The sequence below is a fragment of the Typha angustifolia genome, chromosome 13 (genome assembly GCF_048772165.1).
Source record: "Typha angustifolia cultivar Huaian chromosome 13, ASM4877216v1, whole genome shotgun sequence".
In the NCBI taxonomy this organism is placed as follows: domain Eukaryota; kingdom Viridiplantae; phylum Streptophyta; class Magnoliopsida; order Poales; family Typhaceae; genus Typha; species Typha angustifolia.
In genome coordinates, this window is record NC_133251.1 from 5,472,547 (window position 1) to 5,490,931 (window position 18,385).

The window sequence follows — 18,385 nt, forward strand, 5'->3', positions numbered from 1 at the left end:
CTAGTTTGGAATTGAAATTTTTTTAAGATTAATTACGTTGACACCACTTGAACTATATCCGGTTTTCATAGAGACCCCTTAAACCTTTTTTAGGTTATATTGTCACTCTTAAACTTTGGGGTAAAGTGAAATAGGTAACGATAGTGACAAAAAATACATAATGACTAACTATACTCCTAATTAATATATCATAATATGATTAATTTAAAAAATAAATTAAAATATTAAAAATCTTACCATCTTCTCTCTCCTTACTCTCTTCTCTTTCTTTTTCTTCTTACTCTTTTCTCTTTCTCGCGAACTCCTCTCCCATGCTTTCTTTCTCCTTATTCTCTTCTCTCTCTCGGGGCCTCTCGTCCCATGCGGCTCAACAGTGGAGCTCATCGTGGCCTCCTCTTTCCATGCAGTGCTGCAGCGAACTCACCATGGCCTCCCCGTCCCACAGCCTCGATTGCTATAGTTATGAGGCTACTCGGCTCCTTACCAATGCACATGTTCAAGCGGTCGATTAAGAAGTTGGTGAAGAAGTCGAACCTAAATGACTCGGCTAGCTCGGCCCTTGCCCTTGCCTTGCCATCATCGCATAAGGAAGCTCTGGGATTGGATCCACTAGCGTTGCCCTTAGCTGATGCTATTAACGGTGAGACGGGGGAAAGGGGAGTAGGGCAGGTCGACGATGAGGAGGTTGGCTGGCTGGTTCCTGGCTATTGCAAGCCAACGACGGGGAGGCGATGTTGGCGGTCGGCGATGGTGAAGGGGTGGTCGGCGAAGGTGAAGGAGCTGTCGGCGAGAGTGAATGGAGAAGTAGCTGATGATGGATAGAGGAGGAAGATGTAAATTTTGATAATATGTTAAATTTAATTATAATACACATCCTTTTATCTTAATTTAATTAAAGGGCTTACGAGGACATATAGGTCATTTCCAAGAAATATGAGTACCACGTAAGTTGACTCACCTAATTTTTCTGACGGTACACTAATAGAAGGGCGACATTAAAATTTCTTCAATATTTAAGGGTGACTGTAACCTAAAAAAGTTTAAGAGGCCTCCGTAAAAACCGGATATAATTCAGGTGGTGTCAGTGTAATTAACCATTTCTTTTTATTTGTCTTGGTATGTAAATTAATATTAGTATCCAAATAATCTACCCTTACATGGATATGAATTTAAAAATAATATCAAAACTAATATTCACACATCATACAGTTTAAAATATTATAAGAATTAATTTGTATTGGAATCTTTAATCTACTATTAATAAATATTTATTGATTGTCTATGGATTCCAATAACTACATAAATAAATTCTTCTAGATTCAAAAAAAAAAAGAAGAAGAGTGTTATCCTTATTCATCCATTTAAAAAAAATTATAAATACAACTAAAATTTTACCACTATTCTATTAGCATTCAATCCGTAGCCGTAGTGAGTATGGACCACAACACAAAAGTACCTGGATTCTCTAGTAGGAATCGTTTGCATTATTACCTACCTGACGTCCGCACGGAAGTGGGGTGGGGTGGGGTGGAGGGGGACCAACAAGAAATGTCCTTACACAATTATTATGTGAAACAAGAGGAGCCACCTGTGAAATAGTGCAAACATTTAGGAAAATTTATAGATAGTATCATATATTTTTTACTATTTATAAATCAGTCCTCATAATTTAGTGGATAGCTGTGAAAAATATCTTGCTATAAATTAATCATACTAAAAGAATTACAAAAATATTATCAGTTAAATAATAATAAGGATATTCTAGTTATTTTAAAAATAAGAGTATTCTAGCTATTTTAGAAATAGAATGTTTTCTACTTAACAGAATATTTTTAAGGTGTTAGTTAAAATCTAACTCAAGATATTTTTCATATATATTTATTAAATTATAAGATTCGAGTTATAGATAATAAAAATATAAAGTGTAAATTATAATTTCATTAAAAAGCAAGGAGGAGGAGGACGTATGCTGCTTAGCAGCTGCACTAACTTTCTGGGCTTATTTTAGGGTTAGATTTAAATTTCAGCCGGGTCTAAGCTTATTTAAAAAAATTAGGGTTAGATTTAAATTTCGAGCCTAGTTCGAGCTTGAGTGACTCGATAGGCATGTTTATACTATTAGATTTTGTAAATATTTAAATATTATATTCATACATTAAATCTTATATCCATCGTCCATTAAAATATTTAAATAAATCAAACGGTAGATCTCAATCTCATAGAATTAATTATGGGAATTATAATCATAAAGAGTTTCAATAGTAGACTAGCTATGGATTGAGTGTCAGTAGTAGACTTGTGTGGACTAGCTATAGATTGTTACTTACTAGTGAGCTCTTTCTCGAAAGAGAGATCTATGGGTCGCAGAGGATATTTGTGACATGATATCCATGACCTCATCAGCCGAAAGAGATGTCTGCATGCATGGAAAATTGTGCAAGTATTGATGGTGATCTTCCATTAGAGTAAAACCCAGCTGCTCCATATCTCAAATCTGCCAGGAGACTTGGACATAGAGAAATGGTGTTCTGGCCGTCTCCTCCTCCTCCGTCGGCCTCCTCCTCCGGCCTCCTTCGTCCGTCGGCCTCCTACAACTGGGTAGGTGGCATAAGACGTTTATGTAAGGAATTTATCACCTAAAACACAGTGAGCATAGCACTAACATATTTCAGATCACAAAGAATGGACAAGGCAACCAGTATGATTTCAGCTGCACATGTGTATTTGACTTCTAAGTTCATATTAACATTGTTTTGTACAATATCTAATTAAAAGTAACAAAAGAGAGACTAGCTACAATGGTGGTCATTAAAAAGATAACCATATACACATTTTTGACATGGAAGGATTGATGATGTAGTAGTATGGATAATACACTACCAAAGGTTTCGAGGTTGCAGAAAGGGCAAGCATCTTGGGTTATTCACATAACAGCCTGTGTGAACCTAAGAATTCAAGTTGATTCCAGACCGGTCGGCCCGCCTGAACCAGGTCTTGAAAGCTGCAATCAAGTGCGGGCAGTCATCGACGTTGCGAGTGGAGAAGCTTAGGCACTGTTGCAGCAACGCTTGAGCATCTGCTACAGGCAAAGTAGATATAATCTGTAGAAAAGTCTCCTCCAATTCCTGGAAAACAGATTTATGACCACTCGGCATTGGCGACACGATATCCCTGCAAACATTTAGCACTGGAAGCCAACCTTTAACAAGCTTCATCCTGACCTGAGACAGTGAAATGATCAAATAAGATTCCATGTTGTCTACAATCGAAACAGTAGAATAAAAATAATCCATTGCAGTTCTACTACATCCATGCAATTTTACAAGGACGCATAAACATCAAGTGTCTAGTTGACCAGAAGAATCTGATAAATGAACCTTAAGTCTTGAAGCCTTTTGCAGTAGAAAAGCAGCCATGCTACATAAGGACATATACATGTAAACGCATAGCACATTAAATCTATCATACAATAATGTATCAGTTAGAACAATAATTTTGACTCTGATGACATTAGTCAAACATGTATTAAGCTCATGCATGTAAAAATATTCTGAAAGACTGTAGGTGCTAGATGGCTGACAGAGAACTGCTCACAGCCTATGACCCAGGTGAGCGCAAGCAATTTATATGGTAATGGAAAAAGAGTACATCATCAGGATCTATCCTTGACAACAGCACGTTACTAATGCACAAAGTTGATGTGAATCCAGCATCTCTACCACATATTGGTGTCAAGGAAGGGAGGCTAGTTGCTCCTCAAACAACAGAAGTCGTGTTAAATGATGTGATAGAGCTGGAAGGATGACCGACACAATGGTTAATTAAGTTACATTGGATAGTCACGTAATTGCAGATATCCAATTCATTAGAGAAACTAAAGATCTGATGCTCATCGGATGCTTTGGATATCGGGTAAAGTGCAGTTTGAAGATCAACCGAAGGAACATAAAGGCTCAAGTTCCATAATTATCAAGATTCTCATCAAGCAAATTATGACTATTGATACAGATATCTGAAAACTACATGTCATTAAAACAATAATCAGCATGCTTATTCTTGCATCCTTGCCAATATCTTAAATGTACTCCATATAAAACCAGAGGAATAATATCAAGCTCAATAAATGCAATCTCTCAACAGAGGCCCTATGAACTAAGGTCCATATAAGATTAGATTTTTGAAACACATGCTACTTAAACTATTACTACATGGGGATCTGTCAGACATGAACAATAATGTTCACTTTTGGCACAATCCATGAAATTGGTAAAGGACATGTAAACATCAGCTTTACATTCAGTAATCTATCACTCCTAACAGCTAGAGGAAAAGATCTTTAATCTGATAGAAGTAATGACATGCCTACTGAACTCATGCATGTAGAAATGTTTTAAAAGACTGTAGGTGATAAACGACAGACAAGGGATGGCCCAGTTTCTATGTGATAAAGTTGGTGCTGAGGGCGAAAATGCCTGAAGGTCAAGGTAGCTATAAAAAGTAATGTACAGAAATAAGACTGACAGAAACAATACATCATTCCCATAAATAAAAGATTATAGTAACTACGAAAATATTGGCATCATGATTCATTAATTAAATCGAAGTGCTGTGTAATTTGCAAGAATGCAAAGAGTCAATTCCCAAAACTTCTTAAAGCCTTCACAAGCTTTGGAGAAAGCTATCAATGATTAAAGGCCACATGAACCCATCTACTTCATCCAACTTATTTTGGGTAGATCCTCACTCAAACTAAGGAAGCTATCCTTTTATTAAGCCAAACACAAGAGCTGACATGATCAAATGCCTGGTTTGTCCATCCATGCATTTAGGTGATCAGAATGTAAACAGTCATAAAAGAAAGATGATCCAGTTGAGTGCATTCTTGGTATTGGTTCATTTTCATGGTTGTCTCAAGACTCTCCACAAAAGAAGTATGACAATACTCAAGTTACCTAACTTAACTCCTTTTTCTATGCTTAGGCTTGGCAGTTAAAAAAGATTAAATACTATCATTCTCTTTCCAATTTATCTCAAACCATCATGCCACTAAAACGAGAACTAATAGAAAGAGCATGCCTTTCTCCCAAACCCACGAGTAGTACACTTCATTTTGAGGCTGAAGAGATGGAAAAGCTGCATCTTTCAACAAGAAATATGATAATTCTTTTAAGGATGAGAGGAGACCAAGAAGTTGCAAACTTTTCGCAGCCAGAAAGCAGATATCAGCAAATGAATAATATCTTAAGTGTCAAACAATAACAAGAATCCCAAGGATTTGCAACAACGGTGTGATAAAATTGGAGCAAGCAGAGCATTTCTATACGCATGCTTCATATGAAAGCATCTAGAACATTAAACAGAAGCTTAAAGATTACTAACCGATCATCCTAAACATAGACAGACATAAACCACCAGGCATAACAAAACTACTTGGGATTAATTGGTTTTAGTGCCATGGTAGAATCACTCGTATCAAAGTTAACACCTCCAAGGCAAGGCAGCAAATTCTGCAACTTAAATTCTTTTTTACTTCACTTCTCCAATCCTATAGGAGGCCTACTCTTGTCCTTGCAGGGTAAATTCTACTCACATGCTACATTATATCAACAATTTATACCAAGAATATCGGATAAATTTACCTGCTGAGGAGCCAAAGTAGAGCCCGAAGCAACTGCACTAGCAAGCCGAAAAGTGCAGCGTGTTACGAGCGATGGCAACCCAGGCGCGATATTCTTCCATGCATCATCCCTCAAAGTCTTCTGCAAATCCGCCGCAAGTGACGTCTGTTCACTCCACTCCTCCACGGCATTATCCGCCACCCGGAGCTCAATCATCCTCTCAATCAACCAATACAAATGCTTTGCATTCACCACCGCCGCGTGCAAATTCAACCTCTGTATTGCCTCCCTCTCATCATTATCCCCCGCGACTCTCAGATCGGGGCTCGCATACTTGCCCATCAATTCCTTCACCGTCTCCAAGCATGACAAGAACGCCATATCGAGCACCATCTGGACCGAATCCTTCGTAGGATACTCCCGCAATAGCTTTGCGACGAAGGCCTTCACGGTGGCGACGTTGGGGTGGGAGTGCATCGCGGAATTGATCAGGTCATGGAGCATGCCCTCGGATGCGGAGGCGTCCGCTGAAACCCTAGCGAGGAGATGACGGGATTCGTCATGGGGGAGCAAGGGGATGATGGAGAGGATGCATTCTTCCTCCTCCTCGGTCCATGGGACCGCCTCGAGGAATCGGAGGCAAGCTTGGATGAGCTCGTCGAAGAGGAGCTCGAGGGCGATGGGGAGGAGATCGATTGCTTCGGAGGCGGAGACGATGGAGCCGCGGAAGTCGAGGGTGTGGAGGAGGCGGAGGACGGACACGTGGCGGTCGAAGGGGCGGCGGAGGACGGGGACAGAGGAGGGGATCTTGAGGGTGATGCGCTGGGGGGAGGTGATCGTATCCCAGCGGCCGGAGAGGAGGACGGAGAAGTAGCGGGAGCGGCGGAGGGCGGAGGAATGGAGGTGGAGGTCGAGGTGGGGAGGAGGGGGGTGAAGGTCTGGTTCTCCGCCGGAGCAGGTGACGGTATCGGAGGATTCAAGCTGGAGGCGGAGGACGACGTCGGCGGTGGAGGGGTCGTTGAATCCGCCGGGGATGGAAGCCGGAGGAGGAACGGAAGAGAGGTCCTCCATTATGGTTCCATCCGGGGCGGAAAGGCGGTTGCTGCTGCCGGAGCGCTGCCGTTTGCGGAGAGACATCGAGCGGCCGTTAGATCTGACGGTGGATGGACAAAGAAGGACATATCACATATGACTGGTTGCATAAATAAGATTTGGATAAGCTAAGAGAAATGTGCGTCCTAATTATATTTATTTTTATTTTAGAAAAATCTTATTTAACTCCTCCAGCTCTATGTATTATTTTCGTTTATCCTCTACTTCTTTCTAGACTCGAATGCCTTTTTCTCTTATCTCTAAAAAAACTATCTCAATGAAAAGGAGATAAGTTTCTATGAATAAGAGGGATAGAAATAATATACTAGTCAATTTGACCACCTTCTTTTCTCCCTCTACCTTTGCAAGGGTTTTCCAGAGAAACCATTCTTTCTCTCTTGCCTCTCTCTTATTCTCTTTCACTATTTCCTTCAACTCCATTTGGTGATCTTAACTGTTTCTCCTGCTTCTATTAGCCATGTTACCCCTCATCTCTCTTAAGTAGCCATTGTGGCTCATTCCCCAACCCATGCACAACGAGAAGGAAATTCTATGGAAGTTCATCGAGATGCTGAAAGTGAACAACGCCATGGAGGAGTCTATCTGACAACACCATCTCAAGCCACAACCTAAGTCATTGTCTGATCGGAAGATTTCTAACCAACAAACCCTTCAATGCGGTGGTTTGAAAGCCTCCCTTGGTATGGAGTTCATTGAAGTGGCTAGAAGCACCTTCCTCTTGACCTTCGAATGTGAAAAGAACAAATGGTATATTTGGACGGGCTCTTCTTGGTCCTTCAGTTGGGATCTATTTGTCCTCAACACATTCAAATCGGACCTACCGATAGACAGTTGGACCTTTGACCACTCGGAGTTCTGAGTATAGTTTATGGCCTTTCTCTAGAATATTTGTCTTCCTCCACATTAAAGAGGTTGGCGCCTAGAGTGGTGGTTTTAGTTCCCACACTCTTGTTGGGGAAAAATAAATAACCAAGATTTATTCGAGTGCGTGTGAAGATTTATATTATTGGAGCAGTGCATAACTTCTTCCTCATTGTCAATATGGATAAGGGTCTCAATAAATCAACCATTGTCTTAATTCACAAGAAATATAATGCCATAGGGGTCAGTGATTACAAGCCAATTAGCTTGTGCAACACTGTCTACAAATTGATAGCGCAGTTATTAGTAGTAAGGTAAAACAACACGTGACCACTTTCATAGCCCCAACTCAAAATGTTTTCACCCTGGGCAAACAGATCGTAGACAACTAAATTATAGCTCACGAAGTGCTTGGCTATCTCAAAATCTCTCAAAGCGTAAAAGACTATTAAACGCATTTGATCACATGGAATGGCATTTCATCGGAGATTGTCTAAAACTATATGGCTTCTTGGACAAGTTTATTGGTTTGGTTATGAGTTGCCTCTGCACCACTACTCTAACCTTGGATGTAAATGGTAGCGTTGACAACTGTTTCAACCTCTCCAAGGGCTAAGTGTCCACATGAGTTCGTTGGCAGCAAAGGTGTGCCCCCTATCATCGTATCTATTTATAATCGGCTATAACATTCTATCCATTTTCCTCGACTACGAATTCAAGCTCAAGCGATTTATCGACATCGAAATCTCTCAAAGTGCATGACCTATCACTCACCTTATGTTCATTGATGACCTCCTTCTATTCAGCAATGCAACTCTCAAAGACTCCATAAACTTGAGAGAGGTCATTGACCTCTATTATCAATCTCAGGCCAAACTATCAATTATGAGAAATCGACAATCTTCTTGAGCACAAAAGTTGACTCCAACCGAAGAAGCTATGCATTCTCCACCCTTAGGCTAAAACTTTTGAAGGGTAGGAACACTACCTGGGGAATCCACTGGTCCTTCCTTGATCGAAGTACAACGCCTGTGAGTTCGTGCTCAAGAAGCTTAAGAAGCGCTTAGTAGGCTCGAAAGCTTGGCAGCTGTTTCATACTAGACGAGCTATGCTCATCAAAATAGCCATAAATAGTATACCAGTGTATTTCATGTCAAGCATTCTCTTTCAAAAATCCCTCACAAAACTATTGGACTCTCTCATGAGAGATTTTGCTGGGGCTTTATTAATGGCAGTAGGAACCTCTATTTAAGGAAATAGGGTTTAATTTGTAGACCAACCATGCATGGGGGGGCTTGGTATGAGGAGCATGCATCTGGTGAATCAAGCACCAATTATCAAGCTAGCATGGAGATTCCTAACCGATGAGGGCAACATCTACGCAACACTTTTTAAGGCTAAATACCTCACTAGCAGATTCTTTTGGAAATCCAAACTAATTGGAGCATCTTGGACATTGACGATCCATCCTGAATCCGAAGAGTTCGCTTAAGAGGATGGTTAGGTTCGAGATAGGGGATGGAGAGTCGATTTCTATCACCCACAACCCCTAGCTACCAACATTTGATCTCAGTGATATTCCCCTCTCGGCTCACATCATTAAAGTTAAAGACCCGTTCAACAGCCATTCAATGGGGGTAGGACTCTATTCTTGTACGCCAAATATTGTTGAAGGAAATTGCAGATGCAATCTTGAAAGTCTTTCTAATTCTTGCTTTCGCAAAGAGAAAAGATATACTTTGCTCGATATCAACAACTAGCGGCACCTTTAGTGCAAGGTTAGCTTATAGTGCAAACCACTAGGGATTAGGAGGCAACACCTTCAAGTCCGAGCTTGGACAGTATTTGGAAGGTTGTTTGGACAGGCATCGAAGCCATATGAAAGGTCAAAAATGTTCATATGACGCTATTTGACGGATGCTATTTCTGTGCGAATGAAGCTCAACAAGAGAATGCCCCATGTTGAAATAACGTGCCCACTCTACCTAAGCAGTCAAGAGACAGTTGAGCATGTAATCATATATTGTTAGTTCTCTATAGCAGTTTGGTTTGCGGGTGCTCTAGGGCTTCATCAGGTCTTGAATACTAATAGGTTTGATGAGTGGGTGAAGTTTCTTAACTCAAAACTAACTAAAGATCTCTTAGGGTATGCTTTCACCACGATGTGGTTCATCTGGAATGCAAGAATTACTATTGCTTTAGAGAATGAAAGCCCTCTAAAAATGATTTCACAAACAAATTAGGCTTTCTCTAGGGTTCAGTCCGTTGATTCCTCTAAGGGAAGCCAACCAGTCTAGGTCTCTAGGAAACTCCGAGCGACAAAAGAATTTACTTGTTGGGTGGACATGGCTGGAAGGGATGTAACGATAGTGGGTTGGGCATCTTTATAGCAAGTTCAATTGTACAAAAACATCTACCTCACTAACTGTGGAAATGCACTCGTTAGAGAAGCCCATGCCCTCTTACTTGGTCTATAGGAAGCTCTGAAGCTAGAAAATATAGATGGTGGACTCATCTATAGTGAGTGTCTAAAGATTTCAATAAAGTGAACATAAGCAAGGAGGTCACCGATTGACAAATACCTCCTGTCATTCATGAATGTAAAAGACTGACGAAAATGTCTTTACTCATCAAGATTTCCTATTCGAGAAGAGTGAACAAACTTGATTGCTCACAACCTTGTCGGTCTAGCTATCTAGAATAAATGTTGTAAGGAACGGACCAACTGTATTCCCTCTGGGGTTTAATGGTTTTACATGAGATGAATATGTCTATGGACTATATAAATAAAAAGAGGGATAGAGATTGAGAGTTCTTAAGAAGAATATGCTACAACACTAACCATTGCTTTGCCATTAAGAGCTTTGAAGAAGAATATGCTACAACAGTAATCATTGCTTCGCCATCTTCCTGCGTACACCACCTCCACCATACTAGTGGAGTCGAGGCATTGTCTCTGCTCTCTCCCTCCCTCCTCATTTCTTCTTGAATCTAGATATCATTTTCCTTTACAAGTATTACGTGATTACCATACTAGTGGAGTCGAGTGTTATGTGTGTTTAGTATGTTATGTTAAGCCTATCATATATGTTAAGTATGTTATATTAAGTGATGTATATTAAAAGTAGTAGTCATTTATTGGTAAGTTAGCTACTATGTCTCCGTCGTATTCTTATATTTATGTATTTTGACTTATTCAAGAGGATGATCTTTTTGATGACAAATATTTCTTGTATTTTCTTTTACTTCAAATAAGAGAACAATAATTTATTTTATAGCAGCAATATAAATCCATTGTCGTCTAGTCCGGTTAGGATATCTGGCTTTCACCCAGACGACCCGGGTTCAAATCCCGGCAATGGAAGAAAATATTTTTTTTCTTCTCCTTTACGTACCTTTTCTATTATTATTATTATTATTATTATTATTATTATTATTATTATTATTATTATTATTTTGAAAAGGGTGAGGATTAGCGGGATAGGTTAATAATCATCAAAGAGAAAACAAGATAATAGAAATAAATATTAGATTTTCCCATCCACGTCCTAGAGAAAACAAGATATTAGATTTTTGTCATCAAGAGGCAAAGGATGGGGTGATCAGATGCAGTGATCATTGAGGCAAGTTAATAGAAATAAATAAATAAATAAATAAAGAGAGAAGTCCTAAAAGTTGAAGGATAAGTCTCCTTGTTCAATCAAAGACAAAGGACATATCATGGTAGAAGCCAACATTAATATTAGTAGGCCATTTGTCAATATGAACAGTAGAAAGCAAGGCATCACACATAGGGTGCATGAAATTAAAAAAAAAATAAAAAAAACTTTAACCCCAAGCATAGTTTGTGGGCTTAACCTTTTTTTTTTTCTTTTAAGGGTAAGTGTGGTTGTATTTATCAAGGACTAAGGTTGTCCAAGAGTTATTAGCCTAATTTGGACCTTTTCTTTTTGCAACAAGGGATAGTCTAACCGTTCATATATCACTATATTGTATGAAATTCATAATTTAAGTTCTAACAATAATTCACAGTTTTTAAGTATATATTATAATTTACTTGTAATATTAGATTAAGTTATATTTTTAAAATATTAATTAAGGAGTTTTTATTTATTTAAACTAACTCTAATTTATTTATATGTATATTGTAATGGTGAAATATATAGACTCTGCAATGTGAAAAAATAACAAAAGTTGTTATATTTACGAAAATGACTAATTAGAGATATTTTTTCTATTCAAGTCTCTCTAATCATTCTTTAATTACTACAGTAAGAGACTAATTAGAAATAGTTTAAACTACGAATTTTTATCAGAATTTCATACTTAAACTATAAATTCTTCGTTCCACTGTAAATATATTTCGAATATATACTTAAAAAATTATTAATTATTGTCAGAATTTTATACTTAAACTGCGAATTTTTTTATCAAATTCTTTATTTCACTATAGATAAATTTTAAATATGAAGAAACTCAAAATACAAAAGTTCTAGATCATGATGTCACAAATTTTATTTAATTAGTTTCATATTTTTTGGATTTTAGATGCATATCTTCTTAATATTTTGCTAAAATTATATTGAATTAGAATTTTGTAGTTTAACTTTAAGTAGAAATTTTATAATTAAGCTACGAAATTTTAGTTATGCACAGTTTTAAAATGATATTCATAAGATAATCATTTGAAGTCTAAAAATTATAAAACTAGTTGGATAAAATCTATGACATCATGATCTAGAATTTTTTTATTCGGAGTTTCTTCATATTAGAAATATATCTATAGCGGAATAAAAAATTATAGTTTAAGTACGAAATTCATAGTTTAAGTATGAAATTCTGATAAAAATTCATAGTTTAAACGATGAAGAAGAAAAAGAAAAGAAATTAGTAGCTAACATATGAAGTCGAAGATGAAGATGAAGATGAAGAAGAAGATAAGTACATGTCATTCCTCTTTCTTCCTTAGTGTTATATTAACATTTAGACAGAAAGAGTAAAATTGGAAGAAAAGTAAAAAATAAAAAACTGAAGTGCAAGAAAAACCTAAAATGACACTGGCCTATCAAATTAAAAAACCCTATATTTCGAGAACATATTGGTAAACCTATAAAGTAAAAATAGGATGAATAAGGGTGCAAAAATATAAACTACAGTGAAAAAAAAAACTACGATAGCAAGATAGGTGAAGGGAAGGTCAGCCCATTCAATATTGAGGGAACTGTTAGTGTTAGTGATAGTGTTAGTGCTGTGCTATCCCAATTCTCGAAGGTAAGCTTCTATCTCCGGCCACCATGACTCCTCTCTGCCTCTCTTCGACCTCCTCCTCCTTCTTCACCTCCAAATTCCTAAACCTAAACCTAATCCCTCCTCTTCCCCGCCGCCTCCATTTCAAACCCCACCTCACTCCACAAACCCTCTCCTTCTCCTCTCTTGCTCTCCGCCTCTCCTCCCCCTCCGGAGCCGGTGGCCGCGCCTTCCTATCCGCCGCCTCTGCCATACCCATTGAAGACCTCGTGGAGAGGGACTGGTCCTTCCTCGACTCCGACCCCTCTTCCTCCGGCGACGACCGGGCCAAGAAGGCCCTCCGCATCATCACCGCAGCGGAGATCTCCGCGAGTTCCAAAGTCCTCATAGTGATGCCCACCGTCGGATTCGTCGACAGGCTCGTGGAATCGTCACCCTGCGATCTCCTCGTCGCGGTCCACGAGTCCCTCTTCGTGCTCGCGATGATCAAGGAGGGCCACGACCGGGTCCGGTGTTGGCAGGGCGATGTAACCGTCGTGCCGGAGAAGTTTACGCCGTTCGATGTGGTGTTCGTTTGCTACTTCCCTGGGATGGGAGTCTCGATCACCCAACTCCTGAGCTCGCTCGCTCCCAGATGTTCTCCAGGTTAGATTTTTTTTTTCCATGTTCTTCTTATTCCTTGTTGAGTAATTTGTGACCTTAGTTCTTCCTTTACGTTGTTTCTCGATTATAATTTAATTTGGTCTTTTGAGATAAACTTCTTGCTGTGAGTGAATAATTACTCAATTTTGGACCTTATTTATTTGGTTCTCACATTTCGTGGCATGTAGAGAGTAAATTTGGGGTTGTGATGCTTAAGACTGTTTCATAGCAGTTGTTGGTTGGGAATTTATAATTGGAAGGTATATCTGATAATGCATATCTAAGTTTCTACGATTTGTAGCATATCTGCATATCAAATTGTTATTGTAAGAGGCAAGATTAGTGGATACATTAGCTTAATAGGGAGTTTCTGGTGTAAGTGGCCTTGCTTTAAAATGGTTTTACAATTATTAGACTTCTTAGATGAGGATGAAAGTTTTAGGTTTCTGGTGATAAAGTCTATGAATGGCAAAAAGTGATTGGTTGGCACTTATAAAGTTGAAAATTTTGTTTTGCCTTCTGAGATATTTGAATGCTGACTCTATTTTTTAGTAAGTAGAGGTTCAAGAAATTTATTAGTAGAAGGGATGGTTTAGGAGATGCAGTTTAGTGCATTGCAAAGTGCGTCTAGAGGTATGTGGAACTTCTGTGATATTGTTGGAAAAAGGGTTTAGCTACATGGAAGATGGTGACTTAAGTGAGTTGCATAACTAGGAAACTTTAAACAATAAATAGTCTCAATTGTCATAAGTTGGTGTTGTCAACCTTTAAGGATGGGATGGATAGTACAAACATTGTTGTATGTTTCAAATATGTGTTTGACAGAGAATTTGCTGCACTATCATGGGGTGATATAGTCTGGGTGGCAGATCCATATTGGAAAAAACAAAGAACTCAGATAGAAAGCAAAGGTAAATGACAAAGATAGCCCTAAAGAAAATGAAGGTATATTCTAATTTAGAAATGGCTAGTGAGGTCAGCTAATGTATTTGGTCTCATATATTTCAAACTTCCAAATATTTTTTTGTTGAGTTGATTGTCTAGCATCCAAATGGTGATCTTCAGAGTATCGTATATTTGAGACATTGTGGTCGAGCTGATTTGTTCAAGTGTTGGTAGTTAGATTAGATGAAAATTTGATTTTGGGTGGAATTGGAAAATTTTGAATGGTGAAAATTGTTAGGTGATTGAAGAATCAGGAGATGGGTGATCAAAACCTAAGATAAAGATTAGAGAGTGTATTCTTTTATTTGTGGGATAAGTTACTTCTTAGGAGTTCATTGAGCTCTACCAATTTTTAATCAGTTGAATTATGTCCATTCTCTGATGTTGAAGGTAGTGAGGAATGGTTCTGGATATGTCTTAAGTTGAATTACGGAAAATAAAGCTGTTGCTTTGGGATGTTATTATAGAGTGAATTGGTTTGCTAAAAATTCTTATTATCACTATGAGGAATTCAAGTTGGTACTCTGCCATCCTAGTTGGTCAAAAGGGAGTAATAGTTTTTGTTCCCTTTATGCCCTTAAATTCTCAAAGGTATATAAATAAATTGTACTTTCTTGGTTTCTCTGTTTTCTGTCTGACAAATATCTTGAATATTCATGTGATATATCTGCTTAAAGTAACCCATTAATTCTAGATCAAAGTCTACCAATGATATCTACAAAAAATTCTTACACCTATGCCTTTATAGAAAAATCACTATACTACTAAATTGCATAACATCCTGACTTCCGCCATCCTCATCTATCTTGTAAGTGATTGGAAATAAATAGGTTCCTTAAAACAACTTGACTATCTTTTCTGTTCAATCTTGCTGTGACAAACTTTACGCTCTTTTTTAGGTGCAAGAGTAGTTATCTGCTTTGATCAAGGGAGGCAGATTGTCGAGCAAAATCATCGTCAACAATATCCTGATATGGTAACTACTGATTTACCTGATAAAGCAGTCCTGGAGAAGGCTGCAGCTGACAACTTATACGAGATTACAGAGTTTATTGATGAGCCTACCATTTACCTTACTGTGTTGAGATTCTGCAAATGAATAATGTCCAACTCGAAATTTTTTTCCTGTAAAAGTTGCCTTAGGCTTCAACTTATTTCTGCTTTATGGAGAGTATCATCTAACATTATTTTTTCTGTTGTAAATAGTGGATCCTTCTATATTTTTTTTTCTTCTCTATTCGCTATTTCTTTAGTCAATTTAATGTCATCAAGCAGTCTTGTATGATAATCTCGTCTTATGACAAGTTTGAACTATTTATTTCACGATTAAGTGGTTGGATCTTACAATTTTGACTTGTCCAGGCCTGTACTGAAGTGATCAATGATACTTCCTTTGTTGCTCAATGCTGTAATTCACTTTGTTTGAAATTTTCCTAGACCAGCTTGTATTAAAGTTTTTCTTGTGTTCATGAGATTATACTACAGAAACAATGCCCTTCCCTCTTGTCGGTATGCCGGTTATACAGGGACTGAAACCCTTAGAGAAGTATCAGGTGACTATTATCTCTTCTCAGAACTTTCTCATATTGTCTCTAGCTCTGTAAACCTGTCACCATCTATATACTTCAATTTTGCTGCTAAGGGCACAAATGTTTCAAGATTGTGAAATAGAGTATATGATTTCAGGTTTACTGGCAAGAACATCCTATGGGAGGCAGATTAGATTGGAGAAAAAGGCTTTAATTTAATTTTCCAAAATTCTTCTGACATTTCATGAAAGGCGGCTATATACAACAAGAATGAGGAAAATGTGAAGCAGACTCAGTCACGGCCTTCTACTAGGGAGAGACGTGAGCAGCCATCAATCCATAGGTGAATCTACCCAAAAGTCATTGAAAAATATAATCCAATGCTCAACAATATATGATAAGTGGATATACCAATACCAGACAGTTTATCTCCTAATAAAAACAATAATAAAACACAAGTAACAACAATACAAGTAATAAACTAATGATACTCAAATTTTATTGTGCCGAACTTCTCAATCTCAAATAAATGCTATATTTTTATTTTTGGTTTGTGCATGTAGATGCACATCAATTGATAGTCACCCTCGAGACAGCACTAAGATCTTTTCCTTTTACCTAATCTGACTAAAATTATTTGGAAATATCATTAATTAATAAATGCACAATGTCTTTACTTTTAACTATCGATAGAGATTAAAGCCACTTTAGAGATAATTTTTGTTTAGCTTGGACTATTTCATAATCCTGCGAGAGTCATCTAAATTGATCATCATATGACTAGAAAATCATCGTAGGAAGATTTTTAATCTAACTTAAGATTGTCTGTAAAGTTATACCTACTCATAGTCCGATATTCTAATGCATGAAGATTAACACTATAATGCACAAACTATAAAATGACACGAAGTATAATAACGCAAGTAGATTAATATTGTACAAAGATAACATTATAAGCGTAATGGTATGAAATACGAAGATAACACTATAACATAATGGTGTGAAACATGAGATAAAAGAAATATGTAAGTGATTCTGCTCCCACAGGTGGTCCACATGGAATAGTGTATGTAGAGTTTTTTTACTTGGTCTTTGATAGTTTAATTGTGAGGTATTTTGATAGTTTAGGAGTCATTATGTACCAAAATTAATTATGGAGATTATTATAAAAAAGGGTGATAATTTGGGGGATGAAAATGAAATTATCCTTAAAAAAAAATAAAGATGAGCTTGCTAGCTTAAACAGTTAAATAAATGGTTGATCAAACAAAGAGAGAACTGAGATAATGTTCTTGAATTTTAAGACCATAGCAATACCATGTTTATAGAGAAATAAAGATTGGTTAAATTATTTTGTCCCCTTAACTTATGCACAAAATTATTTTATTCTCACTTTTTTTTGTACTAAACCAACTCTTATATAGTAAAACTATTAGAATTCTTGTCCCACTTAATAGATCCCTAATTAAGTTACTAAAAATACCTCTCTTTTTTAGACAAATTGATTAGGGATAGGTTAATTTGGGCATTTTGGTAATTAGATGTTATAACCGAGCATTGTGGTAATTTGAGTGGGCACTATTAATTTAGATACAAACTATAATAATTTTATTTTAGTCATAAATACATAGACTAATTTGGTACCGAAGATTGTATAGCGGATAACTTAATTTTTCATATAAATACAAAGAGATAAACTATATTTAACGAATAAAGATTTATGACAAATATTTACTAATAGTTACGATAAATATCAAACATAAATATAATAGAACAAGAGAGCAAGTACGACGAACAACAACTTTATTCATAATTATTTTGAGTAGGAAAAGAAGTTCCTTCTTATCTTCCACTAGATCCTCTCCTGCTATGAGTAAATGCTCATGCTCTAAGAGTATAAATACTCTTCCCCACAAATGGGCTGACGAATATATCTTTTGTATTGTAACACAACAATCTCATAGTGGGCCTCTCATTTCATAGTTGTCACGGTTTCACTTGTCGAATAAGACTAATTCTAAAAGAAGTATTATAAGTTATCAAATATTTAGTTGAATACTAGTATAAAAAAGTGATAATTATATTTAATACGATATAAAATTGATATTAAAATAATAGAAAATAACAAAATTGCATCAGAAATTGGCGATAATTTATACCAAATGACCAAAATATCCTAATTTGGATTTAGTAGTACTAATACTTAAATTTATCTGTAATTATCATATTTATTATTAAAAGTGCAGACTATATTCTCCACGCACCCACACAACATGGTAACAAAGAGAAAATATTCCCTGCATTATTGATGAAAAAATAATAAGAAAAGTTCTATGCACGAGTTCATTAATAAAACATCAAATTCTCCCAAGTAAAGTATGTATTGATTTAATTGATCATGCCAAAGTGGTACGTTTTAATGTATCATTC

General features: G+C 37.1%; 2 protein-coding genes and 1 non-coding gene across 4 annotated transcripts; 2 read left to right on the forward strand and 1 right to left on the reverse strand.

The window, feature by feature from the left end:
* Window positions 1-1,483: 1,483 nt before the first annotated feature.
* LOC140774918 (BTB/POZ domain-containing protein At3g05675-like) lies at window positions 1,484-6,818 on the reverse strand. Of its 2 annotated transcripts, XR_012106666.1 has the most exons (4): window positions 5,640-6,818; window positions 2,881-3,221; window positions 2,328-2,594; window positions 1,484-1,588 (listed from the first exon to the last, which is right to left on the reverse strand). XR_012106666.1 is itself a non-coding variant. In XM_073118104.1 (2 exons), exons 1-2 carry the CDS (start codon window positions 6,753-6,755, stop codon window positions 2,946-2,948), a joined length of 1,392 nt encoding a protein of 463 aa, XP_072974205.1. In that variant the 5' UTR covers window positions 6,756-6,818; the 3' UTR covers window positions 2,702-2,945. The 2 variants fall into 2 exon arrangements, 1 of the variants encoding a protein (XP_072974205.1); XM_073118104.1 differs by lacking the exons at window positions 1,484-1,588; window positions 2,328-2,594 and having other exon boundaries at window positions 2,702-3,221.
* Window positions 6,819-10,882: 4,064 nt separating this feature from the next.
* Window positions 10,883-10,956, forward strand: TRNAE-UUC (transfer RNA glutamic acid (anticodon UUC)). Its single transcript has one exon. It is a non-coding gene; the product is annotated as a tRNA-Glu (tRNA).
* A 1,840-nt stretch (window positions 10,957-12,796) lies between these two features.
* LOC140775164 (uncharacterized) lies at window positions 12,797-15,792 on the forward strand. Its single transcript, XM_073118436.1, has 2 exons — window positions 12,797-13,484; window positions 15,326-15,792. The coding sequence occupies exons 1-2, from the start codon at window positions 12,887-12,889 to the stop codon at window positions 15,523-15,525; spliced, it is 798 nt and encodes a 265-aa protein (XP_072974537.1). The 5' UTR covers window positions 12,797-12,886; the 3' UTR covers window positions 15,526-15,792.
* Window positions 15,793-18,385: the final 2,593 nt, after the last annotated feature.

Excerpts from the sequence above, each read along its gene's own strand:
- LOC140774918 (XM_073118104.1), bottom strand. The coding sequence starts at position 6,755 with ATGTCTCTCCGCAAACGGCAGCGCTCCGGCAGCAGCAACCGCCTTTCC. Across the intron at positions 3,222-5,639 it reads CTACTTTGGCTCCTCAGCAG|GTCAGGATGAAGCTTGTTAA; the intron begins GTAAATTTATCC and ends TCACTGTCTCAG.
- LOC140775164 (XM_073118436.1), top strand. The coding sequence starts at position 12,887 with ATGACTCCTCTCTGCCTCTCTTCGACCTCCTCCTCCTTCTTCACCTCC. Across the intron at positions 13,485-15,325 it reads CGCTCCCAGATGTTCTCCAG|GTGCAAGAGTAGTTATCTGC; the intron begins GTTAGATTTTTT and ends GCTCTTTTTTAG.